At 38.6% G+C, this 24,352-nt stretch overlaps 1 protein-coding gene and 1 long non-coding RNA gene across 7 annotated transcripts in view; one reads left to right on the plus strand and one right to left on the minus strand.

Moving 5' to 3' along the window:
* gria3b (glutamate receptor, ionotropic, AMPA 3b) overlaps positions 1-24,352 on the plus strand; it is a 99,847-nt gene that overhangs the window by 17,867 nt on the left and 57,628 nt on the right. For all 6 annotated transcript variants that reach the window (XR_006371611.1, XR_006371610.1, XM_044126664.1 and 3 more), the window contains exon 3: positions 15,823-16,062. Coding sequence is in view for 4 of the 6 variants with exons in the window: in XM_044126664.1 (XP_043982599.1) it covers positions 15,823-16,062 (240 nt within the window). In the remaining 2 variants the exon portion in view is untranslated. The remainder of the gene's footprint in view (positions 1-15,822; positions 16,063-24,352) is intronic.
* On the minus strand, positions 16,056-18,192 carry LOC122836799. Its single transcript, XR_006371612.1, has 3 exons — positions 17,953-18,192; positions 16,672-16,723; positions 16,056-16,573 (listed from the first exon to the last, which is right to left on the minus strand). It is a non-coding gene; the product is annotated as an uncharacterized LOC122836799 (long non-coding RNA).

The raw sequence follows: 24,352 nt of genomic DNA on the forward strand, positions 1-24,352 counted from the left end.
TTTATAATAAAAAAACACCCACAAAGTACATTAATTTCTTGAATATTGAGAACGTATGTCCGGGGTGTTGCTTGAGCATTTTTAGTTTGTGACTGAATTTGTAATAGGGCAATGTGATACATGTAAAATATCCCAGCCTAAGGGACATATCAAGTACACACCTGTAATTTGATACACTTTCTTTCTGTTACAAACATTAGCCTTTCTGTTTACAGATATTTAAGGCCCACAATCCTATCATGATGTTATGACATGTTCATTCAACATGTCAAATACAGTGAACCCTCGCTATTTCGCGGTTCACCTTTCTCGCTGCTTCGCGGATTTGCTTTGTGCATTTGCTTTGTGCATTGTGTTCTGCATTCTGATTGGCTAAACAGTCTCTCCGCTACTTCTCTACCTGTGTGTCAATGACGTTGTGGTTTAATATGCACACGTACGTAAAAACAGCTCGCCAAATTTAACATAATCGATGGTGGCATGTCGGTTTATGAGAACCGTTTTGCCCAGAAGAAAAAAGAGCGACAACAGCTACCGATAACTTTGTTCTTCTCCCGAACAAACACACCTGCACCGCGGGCTTTAGAAGAAGAAAAAAACGCGACAGAGTGGAGTGAGGAGGAGCAGTGAAATACAGGTGAATCACTATTTGTCCAACTGCACTTTGTATTTTTTTTCATAATCACTTTTTCCCTTTCTAATCCAATGACTCGGGTCGCGGTGGAGCGGTGCTGATCTCCGCAATTTGAACACTTCACTTCGTATTGATGATTAAAATTATTATTTTTCAGCATAGTAGTTATTTATAAAAAAAAAGAAAAACGTTTATACAGTACTTTTATTTGTAAAAAAAAAAAAAAGCTTGGTCCTGTAAATAAAAAAGAAGGTTTTGTTCTTTGTTTTAAATGTATTTTGGAGTGTTTCATTGTATAATAATTGTTAAAAAAATAAAGGTTCCTACTTCGTGGATTTCGCCTATTACGGGTTCTTTTTGGAACATAACCCCCGTGAAAAACGAGGGATCACTGTATTACCAAATTACCTCATTGGCTTTGATTGCCCAGGTTTTATGTGTCTAGATTCTTGTTGCTTGGTGGTACAAAGGCTGAACTTATAAAGCTTTTCTGGTCACAACCTGAGAGTTTCAGGCATCACCCATGCCCAACAAGACATGTGGGAGGAAGCTGAAATAAAACAGCTGTAATTCCAAGAAGGATGTGTTGAAAATAGGAAAGGTTCATGACACTACTTCATAACTGCCTATCATTCAGCACATGAAAGCACATAAAGACATCCATCCATCCATCCATTTTCTATACACCCTTTGTCCCTAATGGGGTCGGGAGGGTTGCTGGTTCCATTCCCCAGCTAACGTTCTAGGCGAGAGGCGGGTTCACCCTGGACAGGTCGCCAGTCTGTCGCAGGGCAACACAGAGACAGACAGGACAAACAACCATTCACACACACACTCACACCTAGGGAGAATTTAGAGAGACCAATTAACCTGACAGTCATGTTTTTGGACTGTGGGAGGAAGCCGGAGAACCCGGAGAGAACCCACCATGCACAGGGAGAACATGCAAACTCCATGCAGAAAGACCCCGGGCCGGGAATCGAACCCAGGACCTTCTTGCTGCACGGCAACAGCTTTACCAACCGTGCCACTGTGCAGCCCCACATAAAGACATAATACTTTAAATAAATAATGGCCCAGCATTACATTTCTCTTCATGAGATACCATACATGCAAACATGTATGGTTCAAAAACCAGAAGTTGCGATTTAAACCTGCCTAAAACGCCACTTTACAAAAAATTTTAATCCGACTTCTAAATGTAATTTAATCTACGTTTCACTCAGCTCTGCATTCCAAATCCTTGAATAGGCTGAGATGGCGGTGGCATCAAAACTCTTAGTGGCACACTGACTGCATAAAAAGTATTTGAACCTTGTTGGCACACATGACTTGTACAATTTTACACACTGCAAATCAACATCCAATTTTCCCTTTATTTGACAAGGCTTAGGGTTTAGTCATGTTTAAATCTCCACAAAAGATACACAGACAAACCTGGGAAGACATCGTTAGGGTAACACTTATTGTATGTCAGTGAAAATAACTAAACAGATTGGTGAAACCATAAAAGGAACACATTTCACAACTAAAGAGGGTTTTCTCTTATTTTTCACCATAGACCCCTAATTGATGTAAATCACATCTTTGTTCAACTTACACCCCATTACTATTATTCTACATACCAATGTTGTAATTATAGTTTGGAAAAACAATATTGCTTTGAAAAAACAATATTTTAGTTTGAAGGTAGCGGATGTAGCCTATAAAAAAAACAAAAAACACCTATAATCCTTTTAAGCTACATCTTAGGGATTCAAAGAGTTGGTGAGTAGCAGTAAGGTTTATTTCACATTAGTCACCTGCAATTTATCATTTTATTCTCTAATCAAACAAAAACACAACAATATTTTATTCTGTTGGTTGTCTGAGTTTGTATAGGTTTTAATGTAGGTTTTCCTTTGATTAATTTATTTTAAGAAAAAAACTCAACAAGCAAGAATAAAATCTACTTTAAGACTTTGCCATCAGAGGCGGTGAAATGTGAAGAGGTTATATTTCAGTCACTTTGTCACAGGGCCATGTAAGTCCTCTGTTTTCCATCTCAATCTCTCTCCTCCTTTCTAAAGCATTATCATTCAGGAACAGCGTGCCGTCTCAGCGAGGGCACTAATAAGATGGAAAGTGATGTCGGACTCTACATACTTAACCACGCCTGCGCTGAGGCTGAGACAGAAAAAAAGGGGAAATGTTTAAGTGATGCCTTCAAGGTTAAACATGTGATCCCATCTACCATCCTTTTTGACTTATCCTGTGATTTATCACAAAGCGACAAATGGCGGGGAGACAACGGTCCTGCAAGGTTTCTGTTTTAAAATGCAGCCTTGTCACCAGGATGTAGTTCTGAAAATTGCTCAGTGACATGTAGCTTGTTTTTTTTTTATGTGAATGTTCTCAGTGGCAGGATTGATACATACGTCTCCCTGATTTGACGTCATTGTGCAGTAGACACATTGCTTTAGATGTGAATTTGAGCCATACTTCGCACTTCAACTTTCAAAAAAAGTTGAAAGTTATCCATTAACCGTTGAGCCGATTGTTCAGTAAATAGTAGCACCACGAACACCACAAAGCTACCCTGTGACAAATATCTGGCAACGTCTGAATTTTATTTATCTTTGTGCAGCAGGACAGCTGCTGTGGCAAACCTCTGTTTATTTTATGAGCGCATCCAGACATGTCCTCTGCCGTCCTTTGACAGTCTTATTCTAGTAGGCTTGCTGAACTTTTCTGCTGAAGAAACTAACAGCTTACCTGACATCTGAGTGTTTATAGACTTGAGTTTGCAAAATGTGACATGTGTAAGTCCTGTACGTCTTTTCAAGTTCCACATTTTGTGATCGACTTAACAGCTGTCTTGGAGTCAAGTAAAGTAAACAGGAAGCTGCAGCAGCCGATGCATTCTCTCTCTTCCTCTGTAAATGTCAGAAACAGTTAAAAATATAACTAAAAAAAAAACTTTTGGATTAGAAAGGAAGTATAACGTCTACAGCCTGCCAATTATTTACTTAAATAATTTCTCAAGATGTATCAAATCTAGACTGAATGCACTAGTTTGTCTTGTAGCTGGAGAAAATAAAAAAATTGAGAAGCTTTGCCTGCAGCAAAATGTACAAATAGCACTAGCGTGTGCTTGTAATTCGCAATTCGCAAGTCAGTAAATAAGTAATTTAGTGACATTTTACCAGCAGTTACTTTCTTCTTTCTTTCTCCTTAGTCCCACTGCTACAAATGTTTTTATCTGACTGCTATTCTTCTTGTTGGATGAACTAGATTCAAAACAAGTCGGCTGTGTGCAGGACATTACGCAGAAAATATACCAGCATGAACCTTTGCTCTGATCAACAGTCTTATAGTTGGATATCGAAATATTTCAGTGTCATCTTGTGAAGCTGTTGCTTTAATCTCTCTGATGGGGATAAGATTTGTTTCCCCTTGCATCTTTTTACTCTCAAAGGCAGCCTTAAGGTGAACTGTCTCTTATGATTCAGCACAGCTTATCTGACCCGCCTGCTGTGATGGCAGAGGCCAGCAACACTTCTGACAGCAACCGTTTGAATGTTTGCCGTTTTAGGGTGACACGCTGAACTTCGCCTCACTCCTCGCCTTTTCTTGTGGACCTTGGCGCTCTGCTTCCTCTGATCATTTCTCTTCCACCTCATAGGTGGTGATTAGCCTGACTCCTGCGACACTCAAAAGTTTCTGCCCTTAAGGAGTTGTGCTGCTATCCGTATCCCTCGCCCCCTCGTCCGCAGAGCTCTGTGCTCTTCCTCACTTCGTGGACCATTCTCTTCACTTCTTCCACATTCATCTAGGAAGAAGAGGATGCTGTACGCCTGCAGTGGTGATTGGGAGGATTAGTGGCGTGTGAGGGACTTTGTCACCAGCTTTTCCAGGAAATCCAATTACAGACTATCATAAGCCCTACATGTTTCATACTCTGCTGAATCCTCCTTAAAAATGCACACCGCTAAAACCGGAAAGGTCAGTGTTTAGCCTCCGTCCTCAGTGTAAACTATGATGACAGGTGAGCAGAGTGATCAACTTTGAAGGGATGAGACAAGTTCAGTAGCACTCTTTTTTTTTTTTTTTTTTTCCCCCCCTCTGCATTGCAGCAAATAGTGGACTGCATGAGCCTGCTGAAGAAAACGTTATTTGCACTCTGTGATAGGATGGGATCTCGGTGTGTGTCATGGCGGAGGTAAAGCGAGGGCCAAAGGGGTGAGGTCTGTTATCTCCTCACACAGATAGTCCTAATTGCATGTGCCAAGGAGATGGCATGCAGTGAATAGGGGCATGCAGAATGTATCAGTGGAGTATTATCAAACTGATTATTCTGCAGATCAACCACATCGCTTTTGGAGTGGTTTTGTGTTTTAAATGTTTGAGGTGCGTCCCTATTCAAACATCTTTTTCTCTTTTTTTTCTTTTTTTTTTTACTTGCTGTATATGCCATGCAGTGTTTTTAGCCATTTCATACTAAGGCATTACTATAAAACCACAGAGGGGAAAATATCTGTCTGAAGGAGAGGGACTTGAGTCACTGAGCCCCTTGAGGATTGTTCAGCAGACGCCTCTACCTGACTATACCGGCAAAATGGCAGATGGAGAGGCAAGGAGGCTGATGGCTGAAGGACTGCGAGGCACAAAGCAGGAAAGAGAATAGGAAATGAAGTCTTGTGGTTGAGATATACAACCACAAGGCTGACCTTTGTATCTCAATTCCAAAGGTCTATTTCACATTCATGGCACATTTTCTTTCTTTGCAACTCAAAGTTGGAAAACTTTTGATGTGCCGGGGCATTAATAATGAAAACGAAAGATTTGACACGCAGACAATAGGCAGACCTAATGCTGAAAATTTTATTACACATCTAAAGGAAAAATACAAGTGTTTGCCTTTTTCTTTATTCAAGCGTGAACCATTTGCTGAACAGATTGCTTATAGGACCACAGTGACTCAAATAAAGGGAGCATTTGTTCCACATAATTTGTTTTGGAAAAGTGATAAAACGCCAGATGAGACTTGTTTTTAAGTTCAATTAAATAGGCATCTTGATGTTTCTGGCAGGACACTGCTGTTTTTTTTCTTTCTTATTTTTTAGCTCATTTTAAAAGAAAAACAATAATCAAAACTTTGGACAGAAGGACAAACAGGATGTTTTTTGTTTATTTTTATTCTACATTTTTTGTAATACTCACTGCTAAGAGCTACAGTACATAATGCTATTATATTATATACTATCTTAAACAATTGATGATGATGATGATGATGATAATGTTGAAAATCTGTACTTTTGCCGATTTACATGCCTGAAAACATGAGATTACAATATAATTAATTCTGTCTCTACTCGTGCTACTTTTGATTCTCATGTTGCATGTCATGGTTAGAAGAACTTTGTTTTCTTCATTCAGCCAAACAACAGGTGAAAAATAAATAAAAAAAAAACATCTTTCTTTAGATAGGAACACAATATTTGAAGCCAATCTCAAAACTTTTCTGGCTGTCAGATTACTATTACCTCCAGTAAAGGGTAATCCAAAGAGGAGATAATTTGGGGTGCTTACAAATTTATATGATTTTATTTATTTTAATGACAAACTAATTTAGCTAAAAACGACACAAAATTACGTAGAAGTTGCCCAAAGTACGTTGGGAGCTCGTTTCAACTTTGACAGTAGATAATCCTTTATGTTTTCTGGGCAAATAAACCACAGCGTGGAAGCCTTACCAGGCCAGACTCTAATGCCCAATATACAGTCACCAGGTAAGCACTCACATATATGCAAAAAAAAAAAAAAAAATGCAGACACAGATGTGAATACACCAGTGACTTGCTTGTGCTTGTTTTCCAACCCAAACAGCAGATGAGGCACTGAAGCGCTGGGAATTCACAACCTGGCAGCTTCAGCATGGGGCAGATGTCAAACCCAGAGTTTCTTGTACAGAGTCGGAGCTTCTGTGAAAAGCAAAGTGAATTTTAGATGTGATCACCTGCAAAACATCTGCTGGCTTTGATTTTATGTTTATTGCCAAAAGCCCAAAGAACAGCGATTTCTAATCAGTAATAATCAGTATTTAGGCAAAACAAAAAAATATCAAAAAGTGACCTAAACAAAACACTTTTGGATTTTAGATAAAATGTTTGAGTCCAGCCTCCTACCTGATAACTCTAGGTTAACCCAAAGATGCATTTCAGACTGTGTATTGTGTTTTTATATGCATGTTGTAAATTTGGCTCTACTTGGAGTAGTTAGTGTAACTAGAATTATTATTTTTTTAAATCCAGAAATGAAAAATAAAATATACAAACACTGCCGAGCATAATAAATAAAGTCATTATTATTACAGCATCACTGGTCCTCCACCTTACTTAAGAGTGTTATTATACATAGCATTATAAACATGTTTTCTTACAGAACTGCCCCACAGTATGTTGCTGCCGCCACCATGTGTAAGGTTAGCATAGTGTGTGACTTTATTTAATCGGCTCAGCAGTGTTCATCGGTACTGTGCTACTTTCTGGACAAATTTGACTTTGCAAGTAAAAGAGATGGATTATGCAAACAAAAACAGAACTCAGCTTTTTAATTATAATATTGTGGGACATTTATCCAAAGCCATAATTTGTTTGACCTCAACTCAATCAATGCTAAATATGAGTGTCATCATAATCAGAAATTGTTATGTCTCTGAAAGGTACAAGATAATAAAAACTAAGCTACTCTTTATTCTTAACATTCCCACATTTATCCTGGCCTTTGCGCTGGTGTGAGTTCTACAGATCAGATAATTCAAAGTTGATTCAGCAGGACGAGGAACAGCTTGCCTTTATCATCTCACGGCATCACGGCTGTTGAGTACTCCTTGAATCTGGGTCTGCCATTTGACTTAACAGTTTGAAGCACTTCATGTCTCTGTATGACAAGAGCTGATGCAATCCCCTTGGGCACTTACAAGAGATCTCCTTGTGACAGCGTTCCTTCTTCAGTTCGGAGCAGGAACGGCGGGCCCTGATGCAGGTGGGTTAGATGGGAGCAGCGGGGAGAGTGGGAGAAACCGGCAGTGAGGAAGACCAGAGGGAGAAAGAGACTGAGATATTGGCAGAAAATGGAGGAAATGTGAGAAAGGAAGGAGCTGAGCCAAAGCGGGAAAGTGAGAACATGGATTTTGTGACACAGGCGAGAAACACAGCTAATGCCATCCAATCATCATTGACATTAACCATTCCTGGCTCCAATAATAAAGCCTCTTTTGTGCCAGAGAGAGCATTGAGGCCCAATTACCACGAGTCTGTGAAAAGTTATACATACATTTTTGAAATTATTACCATTATTTAATCCGTAATCTGTTTTATAAATAAGCCCAGAGTGCCTGGAAGACGTCACATTTCCCTCCGAACTAGCACACCAGGTCAGCCATCTTAAGTGATGCATTGGAAATGTAACATCCCCGTACGCTGCCGAGTGTCCTGATTATAGAAGGGAATGAGGGCGGCACACTGTGTTTGACCAGTGAACTGGAGATGGGATGCGTGGTTTCCTGCTGCAGGAGGAGGGGGGAGGAGAGCCACACTTAGCTGCAGAGAAAGAAGGGAAAAAATAGGATTAAGGAGAACAGAAAAGAGGAGCAGATGAGAGGGATATGTGGTGTGTTGTTTACCACACAGTCAAATACAAGCCTCTGTAAAGACTTTGTCTGCATGCACATGGTTGTCCGACCTAAATGAAATTAGCCTTATTGAAATTCCAGGTGATGCTCCCGGAATCATATTAGTTGGTACATAACTTCTTCAGAGTTGGAGAGGAGCTCAGCTGCCTTTATTTCCATCCGGAGCCTAACATTTATTTCATTTCTATTTAATTGCTAAGAGATGAAACTGAGGCCAGGGCATTTCTGCACAGCGCCTCTGCTCCACCACACCGCGCCGCTCAATTTTTTTATTTTATTTTTTTTGCTCTGCCGAAGTCCAGCATGAATCTGCGCTCCACTGATGGAGCCGAGCGATATTATGGGGGAAACAATCTGAGAGAGGGAGAAAAGTGAGAGGCACTCAGGTGGAGAGGAAGACTGCCATGCCTGAAGAGGATGTGTGCTTTGGGGGATGACCAGATGGCCAAAAGACAGGAGAGGAAAAATAAGAGGTCAAATTGGGAGGCGAGGGTAAAGAAGACGAGACAAGAGCGAGATGCTGAAGTGATGGAGGAGAGGAGGATCAGTGCAGCATAGGAGGACAACTCTGTTACAAAGTGATAAACGGTGAACATTTCAGAGTATCAAGGGACCCATAATAATTCTGATCCATGGCTTCATTGCTTAAAATATGATATTACATTAAGCCGGCTTTATTTTATTTGATTTTTTTTAGTCAGCAGTTTTGTTTTTGTACTAACGAAAGACGTTTCTGTTTTAGTTCAGTCTTACTTCCTATTTTATTGTATACATTCACATTAATAGGAAATAAGTGACATAGCAACTGAATGTAACAACAAAAAGGTACAAAGTTTTCATTTAATAAAAAAGCAACCCTTGTTCTTACAAGCATTCACTGTTTTAATAGCCAGCACTTTATCTTTTTCCACTAGCACCGAGTAAAAGCAAATTGGTCATCATTATTTCCATGCGCCAGTTTTTTTTTTTTTTAAATTAAGCCCACCAGCTTAAGGAAGATTAATTGCTGATTAGATCACATTTTTCCGTATTTAATCGAGATCAGTATCGCTGTTGCTGGTGAAAGTAATACTGCTAAAATTACACAGTAAAATTACCTGATCATACATTCATTGAGATTATCTGTGTGCTACTTCTTGCACCATAATGAATAGTGTTTTGTGTGAGTTTTAATTAACATGCCGTAGCTATTTGCGTCTGCAGAAATGGCTAGCTTTGCTTTCTACTCAAAAATGAGTGAGCAATATCTGCAACCTCTCGAAGCACAAACGTGATTATCACAAGTTTTTAAGGTTAAATTAACATCACATTTTCAAGAATCTCAAGGGTAGCACTAATTTCTACAGCACTTACATCTCTGATTTTCTAAACAAGAAGTGTATAAAAATTTTAATTGCCTTGTAAGAATGTTCATAAATATTAAACATTCCACCTATTTTTCAAGTAACAACTACTAAATTTACTGCACTGCCTTGGGATATTTCTGTTCTAAACCAACATAAATACAATGTAATTGTATCACAACAAAATTGAAAAGTAGAAGAAAAAGGATACATATCTTTAAAAATGCTTGGTAGATAAAACAATGTGAAAAGTGTGGAAACTTCCCCATAACTTTTTGTTTGACCTATTTGCTTTGGTCCTTGGTCTTTATGATGCTTTTTTTTTTTTCTTTTTTTTTTTTTTGCTGTTTTCTAATAAGCCTTTGAGGCTTTTTCAGAGCAACTAGATCACTAAGACTAAATTACAGATGCACTCCATTTGTGATCTCTGATGATGGTTGGTTATACTATATTTAATTTATTGCCATCAGAGTAGATGGTGCTCAATTTTTATTTTAATCATTTTTGTCCCACTTCACGATTATGAATGAATTTGTGAAGGTCTATGAAATCTCAGTACAGTTTGCAGATGTAATCGGATAAAACTGAAAAAAAAAAGTTTAAGGTAGCAATACTTCTTCATTATGTATAGCAATCTGGCAAAGGTGTAGGTTATAGTAATTACAGTGGAAATGTGAGGCTGATAAAATGTTCTGTGACTTTTTACTTGGAAAGAATACTAATCAGACATTGCCCGTGTCTGGATAGATAGATTATGCAATGATATAAACAGAAAACGGTACAGAAATGCAAGAATATAACATGTTTCACAATAAAACATATTAGAACCACTTTGGGGTTGTTTGACATTTAGAAACTCTAATTTTCTAGCTGTATCTGAATGTGTCATGCACAGCTGTTGGGAAACTCCCCACCCCCCATCTCATTAGCGGAGATTCCTCAGACGCTGCAGGTGGGCTTATGACTTTTACAGGAAGCATAACTTTTTGCCCCCGTCTCTTTTCTCCACTGAGGCTGCATGAGAAACCGTAATATTCACAGAAAGCCGAGTTGAGTGCGTCCTCTAATTATTTTTTGTGTAGTTTTTAAGTTGCGCTGCAGAGCGTTCGGTACACATCCGGTCCATAACTAACCAACAGGATTGAGAGAGAGAGAGAGAGAGAGAGAGAGAGAGAGAGAGAGAGAGAGAAGAGCCATAGAAAGTCACCGTAACAACTCTAAATTCAGTTTCTCTAAATAAACAGCAACTTTCCTCTTGTTGTTGCTTTTGCATCTAACTAGAATAGAAAGGACATAACCTCCATTACAAAAGTCCATAATCCCATAAAGCGTTACGCAGCGGAGATCATGACCTGCACACCTTCTGTCAGGACTGAGATAAATTAACATTATATTAACTCGGCCTGTTGGGTAATAATTCAGGCCTGGAGGAATTACAGTGCTAAAGATACAAGACCGTCAGGTTAACACCCACATAAAACCTAAACTATTTACTATCAGTTCCTTGTGAGATAAAAATAAACTAGTGGTGCCCATCATAGACAAATCTGGAGAAATTCCCTTTTTATAGGTAACCTGAGCCATCAAACTGATTACCCGATTAAAAACCCAACACCTTTCAGCTTCTTGTGTGGTCTAATTTCTGGACATCACCAGAAACCAGCTTGCACCTCCTAAAAGCTGCAAATAGGTCCTGTTAGCAAATCGGTCACAGAAGAAAGCTGTAAATCAGACTAACAAAACTTAGTACTGCTGATTGTTTCCATGAGTTGGATACTTAAAAGACAAGAATGGATTAACATCACTACAAATGAGAAACGATTGATGGTTTTCTGCAGACATGTGGTTTTCACTCTGGGGTGTCAACATGAGAGCCCCACCCAAAGGCTGCAGTGTAACAACAATAACGAAACATGAAGTAGAGAGTTATAGTTTTACTTTATGCATTTTAAAACATGACAAAGACAGATCGTTAATGATCAGCTGCTAACACATGTTGCAGTCTAGACAGTCACTGCATACTATTATTAAAGTACATTTGGAATATGTTGCAATTGTTACTGAGAGGGATATTTTCTTTAGTTCTTACAAATAGACTTCACAAATCTCAAACCATGTTCAAGTTATTTTCAGTGTAAGCCTATTTAGTTAATGACTGAAATGGTCAAATGTTTACTAGTTTGAGCAAGGTGTGGGGAATTGCACCCTGGACTCCTTAGAAACATAAAAATAGTCTATTATTATCATTGGTCCAAATCATTAGCTTCACTTCAGGCCCTAACTTCAACGTTATCAGGCACCTGCATTGCAAATGTCATTATTACTTTTTTGCAGTGCTTTCACTGTACATTAAATAGGGAGCACACATTCCTGGACATGCGATTAAGCAGTTGAAAACTAGCTCCGGGCCCATTGATGGATAGATAACTTTTCTTGCGTCATGGCTGTCTGCCAAGCCGTGCTTCTCTGGGCAGAAAGCCATTGCCCATATCAAGCTGCCTCAGCTGGACAAAGGTTGCATTTTTATTTTTATTTCCATACATGCACTTGTTTGTTAGTTAGCAAAAGCAGCAAAGCCCTAAAGATGGCCGTTTATGTTTGTTTTTAACTGGAACTTGTCCAGTAGTGATTGAGAGCGAAAAAAAAACCAAGAGCCTTCTGCACTAAGCTTAAAGTTCTCTATTAAAAAATCAATGTCACTGCTCCTGTTAATTGTATGTAGTTGTAGAATAACTCTAGTAGGGTCTATAGCGCAACGTACACACATTGCTACAACAACAAGCCCCCTGGTGCTGTATAAGCAGGCACAATTGATGTTCATTAAGGCTGACTCTAAAAGCGGAGGTGCAGCAGCAGATTCTGAAGACAAGATTGTTTACTACCTTCAGCAATAGTTAGGTATGGGTTGCGTAAAAAGAGGAGAGGGTGAAGCCTTGTCTTTTGGGAAGAAAATGACCGGAGTAAGCCGGCCAAACAAAATCTGCATCTGTACAAATGTCACCTCCTTGAGACAATCTTTATTGAGCTCAGATTATTCGAGATGGCATTGTTCTTGGAATCACAGCAGCCCCCAAAACATTTCCACTAGAATAAGTTCATCTCAGAGAACCACCAAAGGGTTTCAACAGGGGACGAGTTGGTAACGACGTCTGGGCTTGCTCAAAGGTTAACCCTAAAGGCACAGGACAGCTGAGCTGAGATAAAAGAGCTGCTGGATCTAGACCCGTAGGATAGGTCTTATGTCAGTGCTCGCCCAAATTAAGAGGAAGTTCAGAGGAAGCCGGGTTTCGACAAGGGCTGCAACTCTCACTGGCTCGCATTCACTTTCGGAGATTGTCCCTCTCACCCTGCAGCCCTTACCCACAATGCTGCAGTCCTGTTGTTGATTCACTTATCAAGAAGCTTTGTTGTGTGTATGTGTGAGAAAGAGAGGGAAAGACAGAGATCAGGAATACTTTGAAAGAGGTCCTTGTCTGAGCATAGATGGTCAGGGAACAGAATTAAAGCAGATGACTCAAATCACACCAGTGATGAGATCTTTCATTCGCACAGCTACTCTGCCTAAGAGCCAAATATCTGAGCACCATCATGTTGTTCTTTTACCATCAGAGGGGGGTTGCACATTCAATCACAAAGGCTTAAAACCCCCACGGGGAGAGAATAAAGAAGTATCGTCAGCCTGATTAGAGGGCATAAAATAAGAACTGTCACCTCTGTGACTGTTTGTTACTAACACCCCCTATTTAAGGCAGGAGTCGAAGCGATATCTCACCGTGTAACCTAACTGAATATCCATCAGGGAATCAGAAACAAATATTTGAAGCAGCCATCAAATGGGATTGGATAAAGCCGTCCCCCGCCCTTGTCGACTGAACTGCTGAACTGTAATATTCAAAGTGTTTAAGAGTGATGAGAATGCTTGATTACCCAGCGGGACAACTGGAGAGTCAATCAGAATATGTTTATGATAGAGCAGGCAACCAAAACACACCTGTAGCTTTTAATATTAGTTTACACCTTAATGGCTTCTGACTTAATGGAAGCCGTTCAAGCCTAGCAATTAATGCTGTCTCACTAGAGTGCAAGATGAATACACAAACCTGTTGTTGTGGTCTCTGAAGAAATGCCAGAAGCTCTTTCTGACGAAGAAAAGGATCATTTTACTGAGGTGTACAATTCTGGGATGTAGTTTTTTCCAGACTACGCCAAAACTCATAAAATATTTGTTATGCTCATTCTGAAAGTAAATACCCAATTAAGCATCGTTTTTTTTTTTTTACTTTCTAAGAATAATTTTTTAAAAACTCTTTTGGCCTGTTTAAAAAAAAATATATATACATATATATTTGGATTTGGTGACACTTGTTACATTAAACACTTGCCACAACCTGCCACAACTGAAAACTATTATTTACAAGACTGCTGAAAGTGAAAGTTCACTCGTGTTTTGTTTTTTTCTTTTGCTGGAGGTGAAAAGGGTTGACGTTCGCAGCTCTTTTGGAGGGAACCAACTGAAGCGGGGACAGGAAGCAGCAGCGCTCACAGCTGCTGTGAATACCGCAGTGACTTGTTCACTTTGGATGAGGGAGCAGAGAGATAACTGCTGGGAGCTTCGAGCTGGAGCTGGAAGCTTTCACTGAATGTTGTGACGTTTCTATCCGCCGCCTGCCACTTTCCCAACATACAAGCTGCAGCCTTTATCAAAAGATTGTGTGGGAAAGCAGACTGTCTTTTTGGATGCAGTGCACTGATTTGGACGTCACCAGATGACTAAGATTTACCGTTACTTAAAGTGACATTTACGTTTTGACATCAGTTTTCTATACGTCAGTGCTTGAAATTGCGTTGAGTATTTAAACATTTCAAAAAAAAAATTTTTAAATAAAATTACCTAAAGTTTTATTTCTTTTTATGCTTACAGAATTGACTTACAAATGTTAATTTTCAAAACTATATTGCATTCTCTTAGAGTGACGATTTAGTATTGTCATTTCCAGGCTGATTTATGAAATGTTTTATTCATCAAATAGTCATTGTGAGTTTTTAGTCTTTTCAGCCAAGATTCTTCAAGTTCTTGCAGTGCAATGATGAACGCTTTCTTTAGAAAATGTCATAAATTAAAAATGAAAATAAAATCAGATATCACTCATCATATTGACATCATTTGTAGCACTGATTCTTGTTTAATTACAAAAAGGATTGTCGACGCTCTTTAGGGATTATAATGCTCTGCAAAAACGTATTCTCAATTCTCTCTGTTTCGCATTTTTCCATAGCCACGTTTCATTTCATACTACAGGGATTTTGTGTGATAATTCCCTGTTTTTAGTTCTATTCATTATCTCTTTTACTTTGGCCAGCAAAAAAAACCAACAAAAAAACCCCTAAATTATGACAAAGCCATATCCGTTTTTGCATAGGGACGGGGTGTTTATCAATATGTACAGCATTCGTTTTTTGTTTTTTTTTGACACATATACTACTTTGAATTAAGGCCAAAACAGCAAAACGTAGGTTAGCTATTAAGCCATCATGTTCCCACTTTTAGAAAACGAATGCAGTAGTGTTTTCTCACATAAGCCTCCTTTAAATGTCATTCTCTGAGGCTTTCACAAAGCAATTCCACTGAGAATGAACTACAGGCGATCTCTATTTAGTAAATGGTGATTTTTATTTGTAGTCACAAAGTAAAGGGGATTACAAATATTTAACACATTTCTTTTTTTTAAATCAAAAATGTTGAACATAATTTTCCTTCCGCTTTGTAATTATGTACTATTTTGTATTGGTCTATCACATACATTTCCAATATAACATGTTGAAATTTGTGGTTGGGATGTGAGGCATGACTAAAATAAATCAAAGAGCATAAATACTTTTCAAAGGCACTGTAGATTGTTACATGCATCTTGAAAGCCATTAAATATAAAATAAGGAAAATGTCACAGCTTAATATTGTGAGCATCTGTATTTGTGTGTTTATTTATTTATTTACATTCTTTCCATTAGTTGTCTCTGAGGTATCAAGCACACAAAGAGCATCTACATGCAGATGATCTGTTGTGTGTTTGCCACATAAGGAACGATTACAGCCTGAAGTGATGTAGCTCAAGCTAACAAAAGTGAGAACATGCTGACGCATGTCCTCTTGCACTTTGCCGTCCCTGCAGTTTGCTCCCAGTTCTCCCGTGGGGTGTACGCCATCTTCGGATTCTACGACAAGAAGTCCATGAACACCTTGACCTCCTTCTGCGGTGCTCTGCACACCTCCTTTGTCACGCCCAGTTACCCCACCGATAACGAGGTGCAGTTTGTCATCCAGATGCGGCCGACCCTGAGGGGCGCTGTGCTCAGCCTGCTCTCCTACTACAAGTGGCAGAAGTTTGTTTACCTCTATGACACCGATCGAGGTAAGTTGAAGAGACCTGAGCCGGGCGCACATGAACTGGATTACAGCAGAGAACTGTGTTCTAGTGACTCCATAAAGCTAACGCGTAGCAGGATAATGGAAGTTTAAATTTGCTCTGTAATACCCCATGGGAGCCTTATGAAAGAGTTGCACTGTTATAACTCTAATAGAATATTTTGGTATTATGAAAATATGAAATGCATTCACTTGCAAAGCATCACCCTTGTAATACTCTACCCCTCTAAAAGCAATAGCGCTTTTATGAGCTATGTAGCATTTGAATCCGTCCAACAGTTGACTGGTTGATGCCAGTTAAGCTCCTCTTTAATCATGTTGTTGATATTGGCTCGTCTTTCAACTGAAATGAGGTATGTCACAGCTGCTACTAAAGTGTTTCCAACCGAAATCAGACTCTCCGGCGGCCCGCGGGAGCCGTTCATTGTGTTGCTTCAATGGGGGCTCTGTGTAGTCCCCAGATTGCCTCGCGTTGTGGATGCTGTGTACATGACAACCTGTCAACACAGGAAAGTGTTAATTTCTTAGATTTCTAATGTCAGGCGGGAAAATGAGCTCATTATCTCGCAATAGAAAAATGATCCTCTCCTCCTACCGTAACTTCAATTTGTTCAAACATCACCTTGCTAGGGGCAGAGGGAGATTTCCTGCAGATGACAGACAAAGTCAAAATATCTGTTCCTCTTTGTAGGCGTGCCAGAAACAGTGTTTTCCTGGGAATGTGCATTGTGAATTGTGGTTGCTATATTTAGTAGTTATAGAAAAGCCCTGACCAGCAGATCCAGTGCTGTGAAAAAGTATTTATCCTTTACAGAGCTATTCTTTTAGCTTTTTTTTGTCACATGTTTAAGACCATGAAGAGTTTAAAATAACCCAATGAAAGCTGAATTTTATCAGCAACAGCAAACCATCAGTTGCAACCATCAGAAGCACAGTAGCTCAAGACCATCCAATTACCAAGCTTAATCATTGATGTGTTTAATTTTATAGTTTCCCTTTTTTTTTTTTAAAGCTGGATGTAATAAGATGGACACCTTCCAAAAAAACTGACTTTTTGTAAGGTGTCCAAAGAATATTTAATCAAAGATTTCAGGGATAGTCCAGATATTTTTCAGGCATGAATTTATGTTCTTTTCTGGTTAGCAGCCCTGGAAGTCTCCCATGTTTTCCAATTATGTCCAGCCTCCATCTTATAGCCAAATTGTGAAAACTGAACTTAACTGACGCAAATGAGGTCTGTTGTGCTTTAGATGTTCTGGGTTCCTAAATAACACTCTTAAAAAGTCACTAATTAGCTTTTGGAGTAATTTTGATCAGCCAGCCACTTCTTTGAAGTTTCACCTCCGTTGTTTATGGAAAATGACTCTTAGTATAGTTTGCTAGTGTTCCTAAACCTTAGAAATAACTTTGTAATCCTTTCCAGGAGGATATAACAGTAACCTTTTTTTTCATCTCTCTTCAAATCTAAATACAAGGAGATAATATTTTAAGACTGCTAAGCCTTATTTATGTTGTCATAGATGTTATTTTTGAATATTTTGTTGATTCTACAGATCTGGCAGCTTTAGTGAAATTCAACTTAGCTTTCCCAAAACATAATGAAAATAAACATTTTTAGCCACAGTAAACAAGTTAACAAGAAGGTGATTACTTCCTCACATGTTGTTAGGCTCATTAGGATGATTGCATTTTTTATATATAGAACTATCATTTTAATAATTGTTTTTTTTTGTATTGTCTTGGGTTATCCTTGCCTCATAACATAACATTTAGGTTTAGTAAAAGGCAAAAATGGAAAACACAGTGGCAAATGTTTAAATGTTATACAACTGTATAATCCCAGCCACATTTCTCTTCTGCATTCTGCATTCCTTACTTGGATCTTTTGAGGTCCAGTCTCACGTTCCCACCTTTATCTAAATTCAGGTTTGAGGCAGAATATGAAGTGGGTTTTCATGCAGAGTCCTCTTTCCCTGGGTCTCCAGGCCTGTACGGTCCACAGCTAAGGGCCTTAATCCTCTGCACAGCCTGTAGATAATATGTGGTTAATTAGGGTCACTCTGACTAGGACACTCATTGGATCTCCCCTGCGGATGCAAGCAACCCACATATCCTTCAGAACAACCAATACTGCTCAGCTCCTGTGCTTCTGTTTTTTCTTTCTATTTTTTTTTTATTATTTTATTTTACTTTCTGTAGTATCTGAAACTTTCTGGGATAGAGTTGGAGTCATATGAGAGGAAAATGGCCTGAAATTCAATATTGCAGGAAGTATTGGAAAGATGGAGGGCTAGTAATGACAAATGGACATGCTTTTAAAAAACAATATGGCGAAAGGGGGCAACAGAGAGAGGTTAAACAAGAAAGAAACAAACAGGACGCAAACACCAATTCAGCCCGGCAATTAAAGCAACAGCAGGCGCCTGTGATTTACAGCCTGTTACCTGTGTACAGACAATTCCCAGCGTAGAGCACATCGGCGTGCTGAGGCGCATGCCAAGCCACTTTTACCTCTCTGCTTACAGCCAGCGGTGTAAAACGATCCCTTATTAGTGGGAGGACATTGGCCCCAGGAGGGGATTAAAGTCGTTTATTGATGCACTTCATCCAGCACTTTGGGGGGCTTTGACACTTGGCTCATCAAGCAGACAGATGTGTCAGAGAGCCTCTACCTTTGCTTATCAGGTAGTGCAGCTCCCCTGGCATCGTGGACACTGACTGCTGGCCAAAGCTAGAGGAGTGACAGGGGGAAAACTGCTTTCAAGGGTGCATGTTTTCCTGTTAGACTCGCTCTGAAGGAAGGCGGAAACTGTCAGACAATTCAATACATTGTGGTAAAGTCTTTCAAATGGTTTTGATCTATCATTCTGATCAGGTTTTTTATGATGACATTATCTACACACTCAAAGCGATGAGATGTGCACTTTGATCCACAAAGACAAATTCTGGTTTTTTTCAGTCAAACGTTGACTTGATTTGATAAACAAAAACAAAACAAAATTTTAGGTAAAGGCCAAGAAAAAAAAAAAACCAACCAAAAAACTGTCTATTATTCTACTTTTATGTGTCCGCATTTTTAAACTTGAATGATTTTAAGGGTTGAATTATATAAAGCAAATTGGTTCTCAATTTGAGGAGGAAAATTGCATCATTTTGTACTCAGTCTCATATCGTCTGTCACAACCCTGCCAGCAAAGTTTTCGCTCTCTGCATGCACAACTATTGTGTGAGCGATCTGAATTTTGTGGCCGTGTTTGTTTATGCTCAAAACATCCTTGACGACTCAATTGCCAGAAGCTTTTTCAGCATGAGAGCAAGATGGCAATTTTCTGAGTAGTATGTACCGTTGGTCCAAAAAATTGAACTCCGCCCGCTCAGTTCTGGTCCTGTGCAGGAGGAGAACGTCCCACTGACGCCTTCTGTTCTTCTCTTCTTTTTTCAAAAACATGGGGGAAAAAAATTAGACACTGCAGCTTGTCAACGACTATTTCCTCTTCTTCTGAACTTGTGAACTTGTAATAGTTGTTGCTTTTTCAACAACAAAATGAAGGTTTTATGTTAGAACTTTGCCCTGCTGAAAATGTGAGACAACACGACTTTATTTTACTGCCAGTCAGTTTTGCTTTGGTGTTTTGTTTGTCTGATGGAAGCTCTGTTTTTGCTTAGTCTTTCAAAAATGTCTCTTGAAAAAATAAGTAGGGAGGCGTGTTTAGAAAAATAACTTCCATATACGTACAAGATGCTCAGAGGGGACAGTGGTGAAAACAACAATAAAAGCTAAATATAGCACAATCCCTTTTCATGAGAGGCTACATTTCCGATAGGCTGAACACAATTTATTGAATTAAATAAATAAATGAGAATTGCAAATGACCCTGTGCTCGGGATGTGCAACACTAATCACCTGTTGAAATATATTTTCCCTTTTGCTTTCTAATTTATGTTTGATAAAAGATTTGATCATCCACAACACTGGCAGCAACTTTGCAATTATTTTCCAAACTCTCCTATTAGAGAGAAAAATACAGAGAGGGAAAAACAGCTGAGTAGTACCAAGAGGTTTTTATTCAGTCAATAGAAAAGATTAATTACAGCCACACTATTCATTTAGCTCTGTTATTGGACAGGCAAAAAATGCTTTTAGCCCTCTGTGCTGTGCTTTCAGTCAGAGAGCGATGTCCATACGCTTCAGGCTCACAAGTATTGGAGAAAAATGATGGGAAATTTGTATCCTAAATGCCAATATGCGAAAGCCATTTGAAAGCAGATGTCGCAATTGAGGAGCTGCTGCTGAAGCAAATGGAGCTTACATAGGCAGTGTTACACCGTCATAATAAGTGACTACTCTCCTCTTATCTGTGGTAATAAAATGACAAGCTTCCTTATGTGTGTATGTTAATATGCATGTGGATAGAGGGAGATGAAAGATCCAAAGCAACTGTCACCACCCTCTACTTTGATTAATATCTGATCCAATAAGCAGAAGAAGACTCTTTGCACACTCGCTCTATCTTTACAGATACCCCTGTGAAGGGGAACACTATTGCCCTGCTCTTACAGTGTGCATCATCATATTTCCCCTTAAAAACTGGAGCGATATGGGGTGATCGGGTGAAGGTAGATGGATCCTGCCCTTTCTGTTTTTGCGGTCAGGTATGGGCAGATAATTGCCAGGTCTGTGCAGCAGAGACAGATGATTACAGGCTTTATTGTCTCTCCCAGGCACAATCAACCCTGATTCAGCAATCTCACCTTTTCTTGATTTATGAGTCACTCTCCCTCATTCTTTCCTCCCCTCCATTCTTCTTCTTTATGTGCTTTTAGCTTTCACTTATGTCTTCTCCCCCCCCCAAGTGTACGTCTTTGTGTTCAGTCTGATTGTTGTTGCACAGCAGTCACAACCTTTCCTTCCTCGACGGCAGCAAAGTGCTTGGGGGGGAAAAGATGAATTGCTGTACAAATCACAAGGGGTCAGAGAATGCGCTGTTTGTTTGACATCCAAAAACAAATTTGAATTTTCCGGATCACTTAATGTGAATATCAGCATTGCACAGCTCATAGTAATTTTTGAAGGAACTGGTGCTGAGTTTTAAAGCGCATCTTACACTGAATATTTTGACAACAGTTGTCTTTGCTTCAGCTGCATCCAACTCATTAACTGTTTGCTAAGCTACTACTTACCATAAAACAGGGTCTTTTGTTAACTTCTTAAACATGTCTTTTACATTCAACCCCATGCACAAACTCATAATTGTAATCCAACAGCTGCTTATTGGTACAATTAAACTTAACTTAACTTGCACGAACCTGAAGCAGGAAATTAGGCCAATACCAGAAAAAAACATTATTTAAAAATCTGTCCTCAGGATAGATTCACAAATGAGAGAGATGTTTGCATGTACTCATCATAGGCACAACTCCATATTGATTTAGGGCTCTTTTTTTTTTAAATATCAAATGAAATTCCAATTTGCCCACCTCAGATTTGTAAAAAGTGTTTCGCAGTGCTAGGCAGTGAGAGTGATACACCAAAACTCTGCACCTAAAAGCTCAAGTGTATGAACAAACCAAATGTGTTCAGGTAAAAAGTTCTTGAAAAGTTTTGGAATAAGTCAAGATGAAAGCGTGTAATTTGACTTGGTGAGGAGGTGTAAGTTTAGAGAAGTCAAAATAAGTATTATTACACCAAAGAACAAGTGTGATGGTGACTTCTTGAAGATGTGCAACTCTTAAAAGAAGAGCTTCATTCAAGTGCAGATCAAGTACTGAATTCGTTACGCAGGCAGCAAAAACATCTAACAATTCTTATATGGCAGCAAAGAATTCTTAATTCTTCCATATAAAATATTTTTTCTTATATTCTGTCATGAAAACTTTCCTCCATTTCTAAAAAAAAAAAAAAAAAAAAAAAAAAAAAGAGCTTTCAAAGGCATTTTGAATAGGCAAAAAATACTTTTTCAAAATGTGGGGCAAATGGCTGGAAACATTCAAACAGATGGATCCCTGCTTGGATAATATTTGTGTCACTCTGAGCATTCACTAAACCTGGCTGGGAACTGTTAACATGGTTGCAGTAAAACTAGAGCAACTGCTGCCTCAATGTTACAGCCATGTTTCATCTGAGCTTTTAACAGTTCTCCTTCTTTCATTATTCAGACAATATTCAGTGGCTCACTAGAAGAGACATCAACGTTGAAACTGTAATAACTTAGAAATAGCAGACTTCACAAAAGTGTTTATGTGGCATCTGTTGATAGAAGAGCAAATACACTAATGAGAATTATGAAATATTTCTACTGCAAACATCTTTGTGTTACTTACAATTTTAAGATGTATTGTGTATTTCTCTTCCCTCATATCTTCAATAAGGGGGATTTGTCTTTCTACAAAGCCAAGACAGAGCTTGAAATAGTTTATGCAACAGCCTAGCATTTGTGGTAAAATGCTAACATATGGGGAGTTCAATACAGGAGGATCGTGAGAGAAAACCTTTCAAAAGCTGCAAAAGACTTGAGTTTGGGTCAGAGGTTCACCTTCCAACAAGACATGAACCTTCGATATATACCCAAAGCTGCAGTGGAGTGGCTTAGATTCAGAGTCAGGGAGGATGTTAGATTCAATATGCAATTTGTTTATAGCCTCCAAGTCCATAGATTCACATCTAACATATATTATAGAACTAAATATGAACATACCCCCAAAACACTTGTCCCCTAAATACAGCAAAAGGTGGATGCGCATTGTATTGACTTAGATATATTTTACAGATATCCCACTGAAACCACTTTGACATTTGCTGTTGTAATATAACAAAACATTAGTTGTAATGCTGAATCTTTGGTAACAATGAAGCAGTAAAAATGAAGACCCAGTGTCACTGGCTCAGTCATCGGATAGTCTTCCTGAATTCTGATGATAATGATCTAAATATTCATTTCTTGTTAGAAAATATATATATATATATATATATATATATATATATATATATATATATATAAAAAAGCATATGTTGCAGCGAAGCAAAGAAACCTTCTATTTCTGCAAAAGTAGTAAGCAGTGCAGTTAGTAGTGTTGCAAGCTAATGAAGCCACAGAATAGAGCCAACCAATAATGTTTATTAGCATATTTTGGAGAGAACGTGTGGGTTTTTTAAAACTGTGGAAGTAACAGGGCTGGAGGGCTTTCTATTTCTATTTTGGCAATGGCCTGGAGATGCCACCTTCTCACTTACTGTTGTAATAAAAATAATTTAGGCTCGTCTCAAAATATCACTAGACACACAAAGCCACTGAAGACAAATTAAGAGTAATGCTGAGCTCTGTATCCTCTGTTTTCATCATCCCCACCATTAATCAATCCTCTGAATGTGATGCAGCTCATAGGAAAACAATTCAGCACAAAACTGCCTGTTGCACAGAAGAAAGCTAATATGACCTCTTGCTTTGATCATTTGCTTTTATCTTTCAAGTGGTGATACTTCAGCCATGTCATGACCTCATTATAGCATCTGGACAAAACAGTGCCATGTGAAGTCTTATTTAATTTTTAACCGTTTTCAGAGCATGCTTTTATTTTTATTTTTCAGTGAACTCATGAAATAACAAGATGTGGATATCAATCAATTTTCATAATATGTGGTAATGTAGATATCTGCAGAGTAGAAAAGCACTTTCTGTCAAATTGATGTGTGAAATATTATGGCCAACAAAGATATTCTACAGGCATGCCTTATAAAGTTGTTGAATAGTTTTTAAAAAGTTCACATTTCAAACTTTGCGCAGGAGGAATGTGTTTGCATTGTATAAGAAGGGATGTTAGGAGCTCCTTTACTGTCTTCTGGAGAAGAGTTTTTGCATAAACCCAAATCAAACAAGTCAGTCTGGGTTTTGCACAATGTAAGCAATGACAACTCGGTGCTGTTTAAAACAGCAAATAAATGACGGCAATGAAAAAGCACAGAATGATTCTTTTCAAATGGAGTTGGATGTTCAGTTTAAACATGCACAGAATGTATTTAAATTACTTGCAGGAACAAGAAATAAAAGCAGGGGAAGACAAAAAGTGAAAAAGCCACTTGTATGTCTGTATTAGAGAAGGTGAGATTGTATTATAAAAGATGTTTGATTTATTTCATGCTCTAACTCCCCAAATAACCTCTGCATTCATCAAGACGTGTTTTTACAGCATCTGATTAAATTTCCTTTAACATTAGAATGTCTGGTGTTTGACGTAGAACCGTTTTTGTTGATCAATCTAATCTATCTAATTTGCAGAAA

The sequence above is a fragment of the Gambusia affinis genome, linkage group LG09 (assembly GCF_019740435.1).
Source record: "Gambusia affinis linkage group LG09, SWU_Gaff_1.0, whole genome shotgun sequence".
Lineage (NCBI taxonomy): Eukaryota > Metazoa > Chordata > Actinopteri > Cyprinodontiformes > Poeciliidae > Gambusia > Gambusia affinis.